The 17380-nt window shown below is 45.2% G+C and overlaps 1 protein-coding gene across 1 annotated transcript in view; it reads left to right on the forward strand.

Moving 5' to 3' along the window:
* Positions 1-1943: 1943 nt before the first annotated feature.
* Positions 1944-17380, forward strand: part of SDHB (succinate dehydrogenase complex iron sulfur subunit B) — a 30825-nt gene continuing 15388 nt past the window's right edge. Inside the window, exons 1-2 of the mRNA XM_049617979.1 lie at positions 1944-2047; positions 12384-12511. Of these exons, the coding sequence (XP_049473936.1) occupies positions 1973-2047; positions 12384-12511 (203 nt within the window). The 5' untranslated portion in view covers positions 1944-1972. The remainder of the gene's footprint in view (positions 2048-12383; positions 12512-17380) is intronic.

The following is a 17380-nucleotide window of genomic DNA, read 5'->3' on the forward strand; positions in this document are numbered from 1 at the left end:
TCACCCCAGATTGCTCACCTTTCTCATTACCCAAAGACTAAGAAAGTCTGTAAAATGGGGGCGGGGGGGAGGGGGAGGAGTTATTCCAACTGGAAGGGTTGTTATGAGGACGAAGCAGACTGTTTATGTAAACACATTTGTAAGCGATGAGGTTCCGCATAAACTTAAAGTGACTAGCCAACTGTTGAAAAGCCATACTTCACTCACTAGACAAATGGAAACTGAAAAGAAAAAAACCTTGGTTCTCACCATGAGGACACCTTGGGAAGATCTGTCAGGAGCTGGCCATGAAAACCTCTAAGCCGTGCAGCTGTGCCTTTCTGGAATCCCAAAGTTCAGGGCGGAGGTGCAGCCTCCCAGGAATTTGTTCCTCCATAACTCTGAGCTCCCCAAATCCCCATGAAGCCCAGGAACGATGTGACTGCAGGGCGCGTGGGCCCATTGGCACCAGGAACCCCTCCATAAATCAAGGTCTCACTTCTGCTGGCCTCAGATGGCTCTTTCCAAGGTGACCTGGGTACAGTAAAAGAGTTATCACTTATCTAGGAGTAGCATCGACCTTGGAGACAAGAGTCATGAAAATGCCAATGGGCCCCATTCTTTAGGAACACGTTCCTTAGAGGGAGAGGATGCTCTCCCTTCATCTCAGAAGACGATTCAGCCAGGAGGAGTTAGAGAGAGGGTGATAATCTTCCCATGATTCCATCCAGGTTGGGTGGCCCAAGAGGCCCTGGGGCAGACTTGGAGAAGCCCTATTCCAGTGCTGGGTCAGCCCCAGTGGAAAGCCAAGGTGACCTCAGCCTTGTCAATAGTCACCGCCAAGACAGCGCCCCAAGACAGTCACATGAATCCCAGAACCCTAAATCAGCTGGCCCAACACCCTGATGCTACAGGCAAGGAAACTATAGGCCAGAGATGGGGAGGGACTTGTTCAAGGTCACACAGCCTTGAGAAGATTCAAGGTTAGACCCAGGGGTCCAGGCTGTTTCTTGTGACCTCACTACACACCTCCTTTAATGAGATCAGACAGCAGTGTAGCTGGCTGGTTCCAGCCCAGGGCTCCAGAAACTTAGCCCCAACAAACCAATTTGCCTGGCCATCTTAATTTCCCCAGCCGCATCTACATGAGCTGTGAGAGGAAACCAACGACTACGAAAAGATGCCCTTCGTATGTCACAAACAAGCAGGCAGAGAAGGGAAACATCATTCCTGACAAACACAAGTACCTGGAAAGCTAACTACCTGCATAAACGCCCCAGGTGACCCAGGAGACCATGTGACTCGGAAGACTGAGGTCATCAAGCCCCCAGAGGGAGGCTGGTCCTGGGATGAGCCACGGAGAGGTTGGGGAAGGCAGCTGAGATACCCAAAGTGGAGACTTCATGCACAGACCTCTCCCGTAAGACTGTTTTGGGTCTTAAGTGAGATGATGGATCCCAATGCTAGGCGTATAGCAGGTGTTCAAGCAATGGATTCTGCTGCTAAATGGCTAAGCAAGCCGTGCTGAAACCAGGACAGTCTCAGGCAAACAACACCGTGTCTGACAAATGTCTGACCAAAGCCACTAGGCTCATCACTAAGAGATGAGTGATACTACTGACAAATTTTCAGGAAGAAAAGGGGGCCAAATACGGACTGAACTCCCGATCGGGTGGCTCCTCCCCGCCGTCCTCTCAGCCCCAGCCGTCCCAACACCCCCCCTCTCCGACTCCGCTCCCTTCTGGGAAGGTCACCTTAGGAAGGCGGGAGGCCCATTAGCATGCGCCGCGCACACCGCAACTGCGCACGCTCGCGTTGGCTTTCTCCGCCTTCCCTCCTCCCACCGGGGAAACTGGAACCGCCTCCCACTCGGCGGCTCCTGCCCGGCTAGCGGGGCCTCGGCGGATGCCGGCTGGGCGCCGCGGTGCTCGGCGGGACGACGGCGGAGAGCGACCTCAGGGTTAAGGGGTGGGGCTTGACGTCAGGAGCCAAGATGGCGGCGGCGGCGGTCGGAGTCTCCTTGAGGCGCCGGTTCCCGGCCACGGCCCTTGGCGGAGCCTGCCTGCAGGTGAGCTGCGGGGCCGGAGGAAGAGGGCAGGCATGAGAGTCATGGAGGCAGCCTGGCGCTGAGGGGGCCGTGGAGGAGGGCAAGGGAGCACAGGACAAGGCCACAGGGAGTGGAAGGACCCGCTCCCGCTGTGTCGCGCGCGGGTTTGGTCCTGGAGCATCCCAGTCCGTTATCCTTCTGCGCCTCGCCGCAGCCCGGGAGTTTATCAGGGCGGAGACGATTTTTTTTTTTTTAAGCTAAGGGGAAAGTATTCGGGGGGGGGGGGTCTTGAGGTGCCCAAGGTCATGTGGCAAGCGAGTGACTGTTGTAGCCGAATTCGAATCCAAACGTTTGGGCTCTAAGCCCGTTCTCTGTCCTCAAGCTAGCCTCTGTGGAAGACACAGGGCTGCGGGAGTGGGAGAAATGGGAGCTGGGAATCGAGGTCTCTCCTCCAGGGTGCAGGGTTGGGGGTTCAGTAAACAGAGACTGGACCGGAATTGATAAAGGGCAGAGGAAAGGGAAAATGGAGGCAAATCAGATCCCCGAAGGATCTGGGCCCTTCCCGGTGGGGGTGGGGGGCTGCGGGAAAGGTGCCTTAAAGCAGTGTCGGATGACACTGACTCAGTGTCCCTGTCTGTAAAGGGCTTACGACAGTACCAAGCTCAGAGTTTTGGCATGGATCCCATAGGAACTGAGCCTGGTGCTGCCCTTATTTACTACTCAGTTTGCGGTGATAAGTTTCCCCACACCCCTTGTATTAGGACTCTACACAATTATCTCCGTTCCAAATGGAAGATTTATTTGGAAGGGGAAGGGAAATTGGCATTGCACACATAAGGAACTAAGAATTTACAAATCCTTTTTTTTTTTCTTTTTTTACGTTCATTTATTTTTGAGAGACAGAGAAAGATGGAGCATGAGCGGGGCAGGGGCAGAGAGAGAGGGAACCACAGATTCTGAAGCAGGCTCCAGGCTCCGAGCTGTCAGCACAGAGCCTGACGCCGGGCTCGAACTCACAGACTGTGAGATCATGACCTGAGCTGAAGTTGAACACTTAACCCACCAAGTCCCCCCCGGGTGCCCCTACAAATCCCTTTGAAGTCTGTCTCCTCCTCTCAGCTCCTCAACAACCCCTGCAACGTGGGCGAATAGTAGTTCTTACCTCCTTTTTAGAAGTTTCAAAACTGAGGCCCCAGAGAAAATTTTTTTACTTGCTCAAAATATCACAGCTGAAAAGTGGTAGATCTAAGACCAAAATCCAGCTTGTTTGTCTGTTTGTTACATAATATGGGAAAAACTCTTAGCCCAGATCTGGGCACAGGTGAACCAGAAATATTCTTGCACTGACACGAGAATCTCTCTCATTTTAAATACAGCCCTGGCTGCATAACACAGTGCATACGGCCTGCCTTCAAATGCTAGTTCTTTCCAATGTGCTGTATATGAACTTGAATGAGTCATTTTATAGTCTTTCTTTATAAAAAGGGGAGATAGGGAAGGAGGACTGCCTATCAGAGCTGGAAGTTTGTATCCGCTGAGCATTAATGAGTAGTAATGACCTTGTTTACCAGGTCCTTTCATAGTTGCTGAGCAAGCAGTCAAGTTGTGAGAGCCCCACCAGTGAGAGCGAGTTCCAAAGCTCAGGTCCCTCTTTCATGAATGAGTTGAGCAGAAGGTTGGTTTCATAGGTCAGTTTCATAATTCCAGGTGAGGCCGTTGCAGGGCCTCCTGAGGCTAGAGAAATAGAGAGCTGCCTCCTGTCCATTCCCCCTCGTAGGAATGTGCATTCATACCCACAAAAGTCACCTCAAAAGAGTCCCGAAATGAGCTTGGTGTATTATCTGAGTGATGTTGAGGTTCCGCGGACTCGAAGACACAGTAGAATATGGCTCTTCTGAATTCCTTTCATGCATTAGTCTGCACTGAACCATAGTTCTGCCTATAAGTGTTTAGCTGTAATGTATTACCTGCAGTTGTATTGCCTTATTTCTTCATCTAGATCGTGAATTCCGTTAGGGCAAGTACTGCCCACTTTCATTTGTGTATCTCATTGTTCTGAGCACTGGCAGGTCTTAGGATGCCCATCTGCCAATCAGAAACTGATGATATTGCCAACATTGAAAAGCAGAAATTATTTTCTGGGCCATGCTAGAAGGTTGACCCTCCAGTTTATAAGGTAGATATTAATACTCCCTACCCCTATAGAAAAGACGGCTCTGTGGGGCGCCTGGGTGGCTCAGTCGGTTGGGCGTCCGACTTCGGCTCAGGTCACGATCTCGCGGTCCGTGAGTTCGAGCCCCGCGTCGGGCTCTGGGCTGACGGCTCAGAGCCTGGAGCCTGTTTCGGATTCTGTGTCTCCCTCTCTCTCTGACCCTCCCCCGTTCATGCTGTGTCTCTCTCTGTCTCAAAAATAAATAAACGTTAAAAAAAAAATTTAAAAAAAAAAAAAAAAAAAGAGGGCTCTGTGCTGCCAGCATGGACCCTGCTTGGGATTCTCTCTCTTGCTCTCTCTCTCTCTCTCTCTCTCTGCCCCACCCCTATTGCTCTCTCTCTGTCTCAAAATAAATAAACATTTAAAAAAAAATTTTTTTTTTAATATCCACCTGGATATCTGATAATACATCACAAACTTTGTTGGCCCAAAACCCAGCTCCTAGTACCTACCCCTCACCACACACAGCCCCACTCTGTCCTTCCTTCTCAGGTGATGGCACCTCCATCTTCCATGGGGCTTGGGCCAAAAAGTGCAGTCATCCTTGCTCTTTGCCCCGCTGTCACATCCAGTCTGCATGGAAATCCTATCAGTTCCTTCTTAAAATGTATTCAGAAACTTACCACTTCTAAAAAAAGGCAAAAACAAAACAAAACTTACCGCTTCTTACCATCCACAGCCACCAGCCTGGTTCAAGCTGCCAACATCCCTTAGCTAATTACCGTATACTGTAATTCTTGTGTGGTTTTCTCACTTTCATCTTTGATTCTCAACACAAACCAAAATAATCCTTTCAAAGCTTAAATCTGACTCTGTCACTCCTCTGCTCAAAACCAGTATTTTCTCATCTTACGGTAAAAGCAAAAACCATTACAAGGTCGGGGCACCTGGCTGGCTCATTCAGTACTGCACGCGACTCTTGATCTTGAGGTCATGAGTTCAAGGCCCATGTTGGGCATAGAGTGTACTTAATTTAAAAAGAGAGAGATAGAATATTCTCCAAAGTTGGAATCTCAAATATACAACTCATTGAGTGCATTTAAAGAAATTTGCTAGGGGGTACCTGGCTGGCTCAGTCGGTAGAGCATGAGACTGTTGATCTCCGGGTCATGAGTTCCAGCACAGAGATTACTTTAAAAAGAAAAGGGGGGGGGGGGGGGGGCGCCTGGGTGGTTTGGCCCGTTAAGCTTCCAGCTTCAGCTCAGGTTATGATCTCGTGATTCATGGGTTCGAGCCCTGCATCGGGCTCGGTGCTGACAGCTCGGAGCCTGGAACCTGCTTCCAGATTCTGCGTCTCCCTCTCTCTCTGCCCCTCCCCTGCTCATGCTCTGCCCCTCTCTGTCTCTCAAAAATAAATAAATAAATGTTTTTAAAAAAAAAAAAAAAGAACCTTACAGGATCCTATGTGATCTGGCTGTCCCATTAACTTCCCGATCTCCTCCCCCATTCCTGCCCCTGTAGCTCACTCCATTCTCGACTACACTGACTGCCTTGTTGCTCCTCAAACACATTTTCACCTCAAGATTTGGGCTCAGTGTCCCCTCTGCCCAATTTGCTCTTCCCCTGAGTTGGGTATGGCTTACTTACTCACCTTTCAGGTCTTTGCTTAGCTGTCACCTTTTCAGTGAAGAGTTCCCTGGCCACCCTCTGCATTGTACTTATCACCCCCTGACATTACTATAGATCTTATTTGTATGTGTCTCCAGTCACCATAAGCTCCATAAGGATCAGAGTGTGTGTGTGTTTTGCCCTGATCCCCAGGGCCTAGAACAGCCCTTGGAACATATTAGCCACTCTGTAATTATTTATCGAACAAATAAATGAGTGTGTCTGGGCCAGCTACTGCGCAAGATCTTACTAATTGTATGAATTCAGTGTCCCTTGGATTTGTTTGAGGAAAGGAATTATCTTTGTGCTCTTCAGTATTGGATTTGCATTTTCGCCACATGTATAATGGGTAAAAGGTCGGGCTTTGGAGATTAAAAACAAAAACAAAGAAACCTGTGTTTGAATCCTGGCTCTTTTGGTCTATGATTTTTATTTTACTTTTTATTTTTATTTTTATTTTTTACGTTTATTTACTTTTGAGAGATAGAGACAGAGCATGAGCGGGGAGGGAGCAGAGAGAGAGGGAGACACAGAATCCGAAACAGGCTCCAGGCTCTGAACTGTTGGCACAGAGCCCAACACAGGGCTCAAACTCCAACACCTTGAGATCATGACCTGAGCCGAAGTCGGACACTTAACCAACTGAGCCACCCAGGAGCCCCTATTTTTTATTTTTATTTTAGAGAGAGAATGAGCAGGGAGAGGGGCAGAGGGAGAGAGAAAGAATCCCAAACAGGCTCCACACTCAGCACGGAGCCAGACTTGGGGCTCAATCCCACAACCCTGAGATCATGACCTGAGCCAAAATCAAGAGTTGGACATTTAACCAACTGAGCCACCCAGGAGCCCCATTTTAATTTTTTAATGAGAATAATAAAACTTCCCTTTGTAGAGATGTTATAAAGATTAGAGACAATTTAGTACAACATTTCTTACACGGTAGGGGCTCAGTGAATGAAAGCCATTATTTTTTTTTTTTTTTACTTCTACTAGAACACCGACATAACAAATGTTCACGTTTCTCTATTGCATAAATGTATTTGTTCTTATCACAGCTGCCATAATCCTGTGGATTAACTCTTAGTGCAGCTCAAGACAAGCAAACTCCTTCAGTTTAGAACCACAACCACCTCTGGTAATTTTTATTTTTTGCATCTTCTCTCCTCATTCCTGTTAGCCGCCCCCCCCCCCCATTATCCCTCCAAGTGTTGTGTAAAACATGTTTTTAACTCAAAATAAACTTAAATTAGGTGTTTTTTAAAGAATGAGTTATGTTTTGGGACACCCCAAAAACTTACATTTGGGGTTCCTCATGGTGCTCTGTTGTGATGCACCCTTGTGGTTTCTTGCTCACATCGTTCACAAGATAAGACTTCGTAAATGATGTCTAAAAAACCTAATCACTTTTGGGAAGATCTGCATGATCAAGTCTAGACCTTTGTAGTTTTGTAGAGTGGATATGAAGCAGACATACGTATTAGAAAGAGTTGTTAAGGTGAGGACCCGTTGCACGAATCCACGGTCACCTTTGGCAGGTTTTGTGGGAATGAGACCAAGCTTGATACGGCTGGATGCCTGTTGCCCTCAGACAGTACTTTTAAATCAGGCTTCACGGCCACGAAGCTGTAATTGACAACCTCAAAGTCCCAAGTTTTTTTGAAAGTCCAAGCTTTACCAATATTTTAGTGTTTAAAAAAAAAAAGTTTCTTTTTTAAGGAGTTAGATATTTTTTTAAATGCATTTTATTTTTCTCCCTCTCTCTACCACCTACCACAGGCAAGGCAGCCACCCAGTCTGGGAAATAATTTGGTTATTTTGTAAAAAAAAAACGAGATATGCAACTGTCCTGGAATCCAGGAGTTACCTTCCTGGGCATTTATGTATCCCAGAGAAGTGGAGATATGTTCACACGTACTCGTTATAATTTCATTCGTAATAGCCAAAAACTGGAAACAGCCCTGAGGTCCTCTAGTGGGAGAATGGCTGGGCAAACCATGCAGCACTACTCGGTAGTAAAAAGAAACTACTGTTGACGCGCACACAACTCGGATGAATCTCCAGAGAATGCTGCTGAATGGAGAAAAACCAATCAAAAGGTTCCATACTAGATGATTCCATTTATATAACATTGTTGAGATAACAAAATTACAGGAGTGAGAGACTGAGTGGGGAGGTATGAGGGGAGTGGCTTTGATAAAGCAATCCCAGGGGTCTTTTCGGGGGTGGGAATGCTCTGTGTCTTGACCGTTGATATATCAGTGCTGATGTTTTGAGATGGTGCTATAGATCGGGACTGTTTTCATTGGGGGAAATTGAGTAAAGGGTGTGAGGGGGTCTCATTATTAATTCTTAAAAATGCATGCGATTTTATATCTCAGAATGGAAAGTTTAATTTTTTAACAAAGCAACAGACTGGATATATGCGACAGCATGAGGGAAATCCAGAAGCATTATATTAGGTGGTAAAAGCTAGACCCAGGATGCACTGTCTGATTGCATTTATATGAAATTCTGTAAAAGGGGGCAGGGGTGCCTGGGTGGCTCAGTGGGTTAATTGTATGACTTCAGCTCAGGTCAGGATCTCGCGGATCATGAGTTTGAGCCCTACATCAGACTCTCTGCTGTTACCGCAGGGCCCACTTTGGATCTTCTGTCCCCTGTCTTTGCCCCTCCCCTTCTCGTTCTTCTCTCTCAAAAATTAATAAATATTTTAAAAAATGAAATTCTGTAAAAAAAATCTGTAGTGATAGAAAGCAGATCAGTTGCAAGGGGGAGGGAGTGGGCACTGATTGTAAAGGAACACTAGAGAACTTTCTAGGTGGAAGTGTGCCGTCATAATTATGGTAGCAGTTATACACTTTATTAAAACTCTTCAAACTGTACACTTAAAATTGGTGAGTTTTATCATAATGAAGTAGACTTTATCATCTAACCAAAACGAGGTGAAGCACTAAGCAAGCAGAAGCCTGCTGGAGTATCTTCAGTGATCTTTTCTTTTCACTTCCTTCACTTTGTCTTAAGTGCCACAAGGTGGCGTTAGCCAAATGTTCCTGTTTTACAAAATGGAGTCCCTAGGGACGCCTGGCTGGCTCAGTTGGTGAAGGGAGCGACTCTTAATCTTGGAGTCATGAGTTCAGGCCCTGCAGAGAGCTTTTTAAGAATAAGTAAAATAGGGGCGCCTGGGTGGCGCAGTCGGTTAAGCGTCCGACTTCAGCCAGGTCACAATCTCGCGGTCTGTGAGTTCAAGCCCCGCGTCAGGCTCTGGGCTGATGGCTCGGAGCCTGGAGCCTGTTTCCGATTCTGTGTCTCCCTCTCTCTCTGCCCCTCCCCCGTTCATGCTCTGTCTCTCTCTGTCCCAAAAATAAATAAAAAACGTTGAAAAAAAAATTAAAAAAAAAAAAAAGAATAAGTAAAATACAGTAGCATGGAATAGAATCCTGCTAAAGAAGAAAAAAAAAAAAAAATGGAAGTCCCTAATGGAAGATGTTCTTTTGTAGAAATGACTTTCCTTTTATTGCTGACGTTAGCCAGCCTGGTGATAAAGGAAAAATCTGCTTTTCTCTTCACCTTCACTTTCATCTTCCCATCTTTCCTTTTTTCCTCTTGGTAGCTGATGTTTATATTTTCAGCCTCACTTAATTTGGGACGTTTTTTGCCGGCAAGTAAGAAACACCATCGCACCTCTTGTAATTACACCATTAACCTCCCCAGTTTTGTCTGTTTTTACCAGTTTGTAAGAGAGTTAGCTGACCTGGGATATAGTCTGTGTGTTTCTGCATACAGACCAGGGGCTCAGCTTCTAACTGCCGTTGGACTGACAGGATCCCTGCTCTGCTCCCAGGGTAGAGCCAGCGGTGGCCGCCTTGTGTGTTCACCTCGAGGGAAAGGTCTTCAAGGACTGTGGAATGGGGACAGCATGTTTGCATTTGCCTAATGCTCAATTTTTGCTTTGTACTTTTTTCTTTTTTTTTTTTTTATTTAATTTTATTTTAAATTCCAGTATAATTTCTTGCATGTGTCTTCAATTTTTCCTAACCACGAATTGAAATGCTATACACAAAGGCCTGGACCAGGTATGCTAGAAGATGCAAAATAGAACCTGTTCCATTCTGTGAATGATTAGTTTTATGTGTCAGCTGGGCCACAGGGGGCCAGATAGCTGGTCAGACATTTTGGGTGTTTCTGTGAGGGTGTTTTTAGAGGAGGTTAACATTTAAATCAATAGACCCAGTAATGCAGATTGACCTTCCTGATGTAGGTGGGCCTTATCCAATCAGTTGAAGGCATGAATAGACCAAAAGGCTCCCCTTCCTCCAAATAAGAAGGAATTCTTCCTGCCTGACTGCTTTCGAACTGAAACATCGACTCTTCTTGGGTCTTAAGCCTGCTGGCCTTTGGCCTAGAACCACATCATCTGCTCTCCTGGTTCATGGACCTTCAGGCTTTGACTAGATTTACATCATTGGCTCTCCTCGCTCTCCGCTTGCTAACTGCAGCTCTTGGGACCTTCTATCCTCTATAATCATGTGAGCCAATTTCTCATAAAAAATCTCTTTTTATGTATATGTATATGTGTATATATACCTTTCATATGTATCATGTATTTATATGGATAGACACACTATTGGTTCTGTTTCTCTGGAGAACTCTAATACACATGCCCTCAAGGCATTGAGACATAAAAAGGAGACAGAGCCAAGAAGAAACCTCCAAATATTCACAAATGACTAGTACAGTGTTCAGGAGCATCGGCTCTGGGGTCAGACAGACTTGGGTTCCAGTCGTAACTCCTCTTGTCAGCTGTGTTATCATGGGCCCATCGCTCGGTCGCTGAGCCCCATTTTTCTCATACAAAGACTCAGTGGAGTAATTAGTATAAAGCATTTACTACAGTTCCTGGCAATAATAAATTGTGGCCTTAAAAATGAGTGTGAATTGGGGCGCCTGGGTGGCTCAGTCGGTTAAGCGACCGACTTCAGCTCACGTCATGATCTCACAGTCCATGAGTTCGAGTCCCGCGTCAGGCTCTGTGCTGATAGCTCAGAGCCCGGAGCCTGCTTCAGATTCTGTGTCTCCCTCTCTCTCTGACCCTCCCTCGTTCATGCTCTTTCTCTCTCTGTCTCAAAAATAAATGAACATTAAAAAATTTTGAAAAAAAAAAATGAGCGTGAATTTAAATATAAAACTTTTGAGCAACAGCACCCTTTTTGTAAATATGTTATGGGGGAGCTGTTCTGGTGAAGGACGGAATTAACCAGAGACCAGCCCTCTTAACCTGACCCTCTCATAGCAGCCTCTAAGGTGGTAGCACTCTGGAGTTGCTGAGCTCACCGTGTGAGACCCGCTGGCAGAGATGTAAGTGTCCAGGAGATGGGATAGAATCATCATGGAGAACAGGACTCGGGTGTTGGTTAGTTCCCTACATGGGTTCTGTTTTACAGTATTCTTCACCGTCTTTCCTGCTGCAGTGCTGTGAGCTGAGCGTTCGTGTTCCCCCAAGTTGAAACGTCGAAACTCTAATCCCCATTATGATGCTATTTAAAGATGGAACGTATGAGAGGGAATCAGGGTTAGATGAGGTCATGAGGGTAGAGCTCTTACGATGGGATTAGTGCCCTTACACAAAGGGGAAAAGACGTGAGATCTGTCTCTCTGCCACATGAGACAGCAAGGAGGTGGCCATCTGTCAACCAAGAAGAGGGTCTTCGTCAGACACCAAGTCTGCCTGAGACCTTGATCTTGGACTTCCCAGCCTCCAGAACCGTGAGAAATTTGTCGTGTTTAAGCCACCCAGTCTTTGATGTCTTGTTACAACAGCCCAGACTGATGGAGACACCTAATCTAGAAACACCGGCATCTCGTTTTGACAACCGCGGTAGCTTTCTACTGGTCTCTCCGCGTGTTGCCTGACAATTCTTCCTTTGTAGCCAGTGATATCGTTCTCAAAAATAAAAATGATCATGTCATCCACCTGATAATTCGTTCTGGCTTCTCATTGCTCTTAGGGTAACATCAGAATCTTGACTTCCTCACATTTCCCACTCCTCCGACCTTACTCAAGCCCCCCTGACTCATATTCGACTTTTCTCCCAGATGTGCTGTGCTCTCCCCCATCCAGGCCTCTACACGTGTTGTTCCCTCAGTTTATAACACTCTCGAATCCCTACTCACCCAGTCTCAGCTTCATTATCATTTATGGGGCCTTCCCTGATCTCTTGTACTAGTGTAAGTCTTTTCTGTATTCTTCCCTCTTTATACTTTATCATAAATATTTAATTTCTCTCTTGCTTAAAGTAGGTTCCGTGAGGGTAAAGACTGTTTCGTTAAGTGCTATTTCACTAGCCCCCAGCACCATGTCTGGTACGTGACGTGCTAGGTGCTTAATATTTGATGGCTATTGAATGCCTGTTGCAAGAAGACAGTAACGTGTGGGTTTATAGCCAGTGCTGTAGTTTATAGCACCAGCTAAACAGTAGGATTTGTCTTGCATTTTTAATAGCTTTTTCCCCCCCTTCTTGTGAACCTTTTCGATTTCAGGCCTGCCGGGGGGCACAGACAGCGGCAGCCACAGCTCCCCGAATCAAGAAGTTTGCCATCTACCGATGGGACCCAGACAAGACGGGAGATAAGCCTCGTATGCAAACTTATGAAATTGATTTGAATAAGTGAGTATCTCTGTGAGAGCTAGATGTTTGCTAAGTGAAGGTGAGCTGTTGATCCGAGTCAGGGACCTGCTTTTCACATCCGCGGAAGGTTTAAAAACAGATCACCCAGTGGCCCTGGAATTTATCGTCTCTTTTTCAAATGAATGAGGTAGGCACCTGATTCGAAAAGATAATTAATACCAGCAAGAATAACTTTTGTAAAATTCCTTTCCTTTCCCCAAATCAGAGGATGACAAATTTCTTTTTTTTTTAAATAAAGTTTATTTCTTTCTGAGAGAGAGAGAGAGCACATGCACATGAGTGGGGGAGGGGCAGAGAGAGATGGAAAGAGAATCACAAGCAGGCCCCACACAGTCATCGCAGAGCCCGACGTGGGGCTCGAACTCCCGAACCATGAGATCGTGGCCTGAGCCGAAATCGAGAGGTGGACACTTAACCGACTGAGCCACCCGGGCCCCCCCAGAGGATGACAAGTCTCTAGGAGTACTGGTAGAGCTGGAAGGACACCGTAAATGTCTCTGGAATGGTAATATGACAAGATAGCGATGCAGTTAAAATAGTAGCAGAGATCCATACCTCTGTATTATTTGTCTTTCTGTCATATCAAAGTGCCACAGACCTAGCGACTTAAAACGCCTGGATTTATTACTTTTCAGTTCTGCAGGTTAGAAGTCTGGGGAAGGTGTCATCAGACCATGGGTCGAGGTGTCAGCAGGCCCTGTTTCTTTCTGGAGACTGGGGAAATCCGCTTTCTGTTCCCTTGGGCTGTTGGCAGAATTCAGTTCCTTATGGTTGCAACACTGAGGTCCCTGGTTTCTTGTTGACTGTAAGCTAAGGGCCGCCCCCAGGTTTTAGAGGCCATGCACCCCGCAGCTCATACTCCCCGTCTTCAAAGCCAGCGACAGCGGGGTGAGTCCTCACCTCTTTCTGAACCACTCTCATCATCTTCCACCCCGGAGGACCTCCACAGGCAGCCAAACGGAAGAAAATCTGGTGAGCTGGGCTCCCCAGCTCCCCACTGCACCACCTCTCCCCTCTCCAGTGTAATCAGAACTGTCCTATTTCATAATCTGTTTTATTTGTAAACGAATAAGGACTTTATGTGTTTTGAACAAAAGCTTCCGTGGCACAAAAAAAAAAAAAAGATTTGAAAACTATTCTAAATGCTTTCTTTGACTTTACCAACATGTAAGTTCTATTAAGCACTAGAGTTAGTTGATATATAACCTTGTCAGACAGACACTTACCAAATACCCAACAACCAAAAGTGATTAGTAAAATGCGTGTTAAAAACAAAAAACTCTAACTACTTGGAAGTTAAAAAGCACTCTTTTAAACAACTACTTTTATTAAGGAATCATTTCAAATATTGTTGGATACTTGGAGAATAAAAACAATGCAAATCAAAACCTACAGAATGTGGCTGAAACTTCAGAAGAGTTAAGTTCATAACTAACTTTTTAATGTTTATTTATTTTGAGAGAGAGCACAAGCAGGGGAGGGGCAGAGAGAGAGAGACTCCCAAGCAGGCTCCGTGTTGGCAGAGCCTGATGCAGGGCTCAATCCCGTGAACCCTGAGATCGTGACCTGAGCCGAAATCAAGAGTCGGACACTTAACCGACTGAGCCACCCAGGTGCCCCCATAACTATTTTTTGACGCTAAAAAACGTAAAGAGTAATTGCATTCTTCTCCGGTTACGGCAGGGTAGCTTTCATCGTACTAACCCTCAAGTAACAGCTATAAACTCTGGACAGAAGACAAGCAGTAATGACCTACAGGCACAGCAGAGTGACCAGAGACACTGGGAATGAGTTGACACTTGGAAGAACAGAATGTTACTGGGTTTTACACTCTGTGACCTGAGGGCAAGCCCCAGTGGAAGCAGAGGTACAAGGCCAAAAACACGGTAAAACCACAGTCTTACTTACTAGCTTGATGTTGTATAACTACCACAGTAACCAGTAAACGAGGGGGCAGTCCTGGAAAGAAACATAGAGGGGGAGCCCCAAAGTCTGTTTGTGAACTGCCCAAGTCTGAAGTTCAGCCCATAGTAATTACTGCTTTAAAAAAAAACACAAAACAACTCAGGGGCCCTTGGCTGGCTCAGTCGGTAGAGCATGCAGCTCTTGATCCCAGGGTCGTGAGTTTAAGCCCCACACTGGGCATGGAGTGTACTTAAAATAGAAAATTATTTTAAAAGGATTTTTTTTTAAATCGATACTCTATAGAGAAACACAATAAAATCCAGAGTTGCCACGTCATTTATTCACAAAGTCCAGCACATAGTCCAGAATTACTAACCATATGAAGAAACAGTGAAACCTGACCCATACTCAAATGGAAAGACCAACAATGGAGGCCACCCAGCCCTGAGCAGTCCAGGTGTTGGAACTAGATGTGGATTTTAAGGAGTTATCCCTATGCTCGTAGATAAAGGAAAAGATGCTCACGAGCTAGAAAATCTCAGCAGGGAAATAGAAACTTGTAAAAAGAACCAAATGGAAAATCTGGAACTGAAAACAGCAATATCTGAAATAGAAAATTTACCGGATAGCAGATTGAAGACAGCAGGAAGATTCAGTGACCCTGAAAATACATTAACAAGAATCACGTGTTCTTGAGACTAAAAAGATTGGAATGATATCAGAAGGTTTAACATATGTCATTGGAGTCCCAGAAGGAGTGGAGAAAGAGAAAGGGCAAAAAAAAATACTTGAAGAACTAATGACCAAGAAATCCCCAGGCTGGTGAAAGACATAATTGACACATTCAGGAAGCATGAACTTCAGACAAGGTAAATACAAGGAAAACTACACCCAGGAACATCATACTCCGGTTGCTGAAGATCAGAATGAAAGAGGAAATCTTGAAAGCAGGAACGATAAAACACATTACAGCCTGGGAAGCGATACAAATGATTGTTTACTCAATAATTGTAGATGCCAAAGGACCATGAACCGCCATCGCTTCATTACTAAAAGAAAAACACCGTCAGCCAGAATCCTGTACTCCGCAAAATGGTGAGGATGGAATGAAGACATTTTCAGGTAATAAAAAATCCACGAATTCACAGCCAGAAGACCTGTACTAAGTGCAGTGTGAGAAGTTGTCTTGCCTGTTGAGAAGGAAGAAAGGAGAAGGAGCGAAAAGCACTAGCTATGGTAAATAGGAAACCATTTTTCCTCTGAATTCCATTAAAGTATACATATGACTGTTAGCAATCTAATACCGTGTTGTGTAACAGACCGCTTACACAGATGTAATGTGTGTGATGACCAGCATAAGGGCTGGGAGTGGGTTGACCTGTAAGGTTGGAGGGTTCTTACAGTACATGAAATGGTACAGTATTCACTCGAAATAGGTTGAAAAGTTAAGGACACATTATAATTCTAGAATAACCATTTATTAAAACACAGAGTGAGATAGCTAAAAGCCAATATATAAGTTAAATGGAATTCCAAAACTGCTTACTCCATCTAAAAATGCTACTTAAAGCAGGAAGGAAAGAACAAGGGCAAAAATGTTGGGACAAATAGTAAAATGAGAGAGCCAAATCCAACCTCATCAATAATTATATCATTAAAGGCATTAAACACTCCAATTAAAAGGCAAAGACTGTCAGAATAGATAAAAAGCAAAACCCAATTTCATGCTACTTATAAGAAATACACTTTAAATATTGTTAAAAACAAAACTCAACTAAGTAAAATTTAAAGATCTTACTGGCATGGGGCACCTGGGTGGCTCATTCGGTTAAGCGTCCAACCCTTGGTTTTTGGCTCAGGTCATGATCCCAGGGTCCTGAGATCGAGCCCTGAGTCAGGCTCCATGCTGAGCATGGAGCCTGCTGAAGATTCTCCCTCTCAGTCTGCCCCTCCCCTGCTCACACGCTCATGCTGTCTCTTTAAAAAAAAAAAAAAAAAAAAAAGGAAAGGGATGTCTGGGTGGCTCAGTGGATTAAGTGCCCAACTCTTGATTTCTTGGTTTCGGCTCAGGTTAAGATCTCAGTTTGTGAGTTCGAGCCCACATCAGGCTCCGTGCTGATGGCGCACAGGCTGCTTGGGATTCTCTCTCCCTGTCTCTTTGCCTCTCCCCTGCTCCCACACGTGCTCTCTCTTGAGCGCACACGCGCGCGCGCGCGCTCTCTCTCTCTCTCTCAAAATAAATAAATAAACCTTAAGAATTTTTACATAATTTAAAAATAAAATTTTTTTTAACTAAAGACAGATCATCTGAACATTATCAGTCATCTTGATCTAATTAATACTTTTGAGACACCACGCCAAACAGTTGTAAAATACATGTTCTTATCAAGTGTGCAGGGAACATTCACTGTGATGCTGGGCCATAAAACAAATCTCAGTAAATTCCAAAAAATTAGGATCTTCTAGAGTGTATTCTCTGACCACAATGGAATTCAAATAGAACACAGTAACAGGGGGCACCTGGATAGCTCGGTTGAGCATCTGACTCTTGATTTTGACTCAGGTCATGATCCCAGTGTCCTGGGATCAAGCCCCATGTTGCGCTCCATGCTGAGTGTGGAGTGTGCTTAAGATTCTCTCTCCTTCTGTCCCTCTCCCCTTCTCATGCGCACGCTCTCTCTCTGTCTCTCTCTCAAATAAAAAGAAAATATGAATAGTTCTGTATTCACTATAGATATGAGATGCGTTGTCAAAAACCTTTTCATGAAGAAAACTCCAGGCCCAGGTGGCTTCACTGATGAATCATGAAACATTTAAGAAAACTCCTAATGCCTGTTACATCCTTTTAGAAAATAAACAAGGAATAATCACTTCCCAGTTCATTTTAGGAGGCCATCAAAACCTGATTCCAAAATCTAATGGAGACGTCTCATTATAAAAAGG

The sequence above is a fragment of the Panthera uncia genome, assembly GCF_023721935.1.
Source record: "Panthera uncia isolate 11264 chromosome C1 unlocalized genomic scaffold, Puncia_PCG_1.0 HiC_scaffold_4, whole genome shotgun sequence".
NCBI lineage: Eukaryota > Metazoa > Chordata > Mammalia > Carnivora > Felidae > Panthera > Panthera uncia.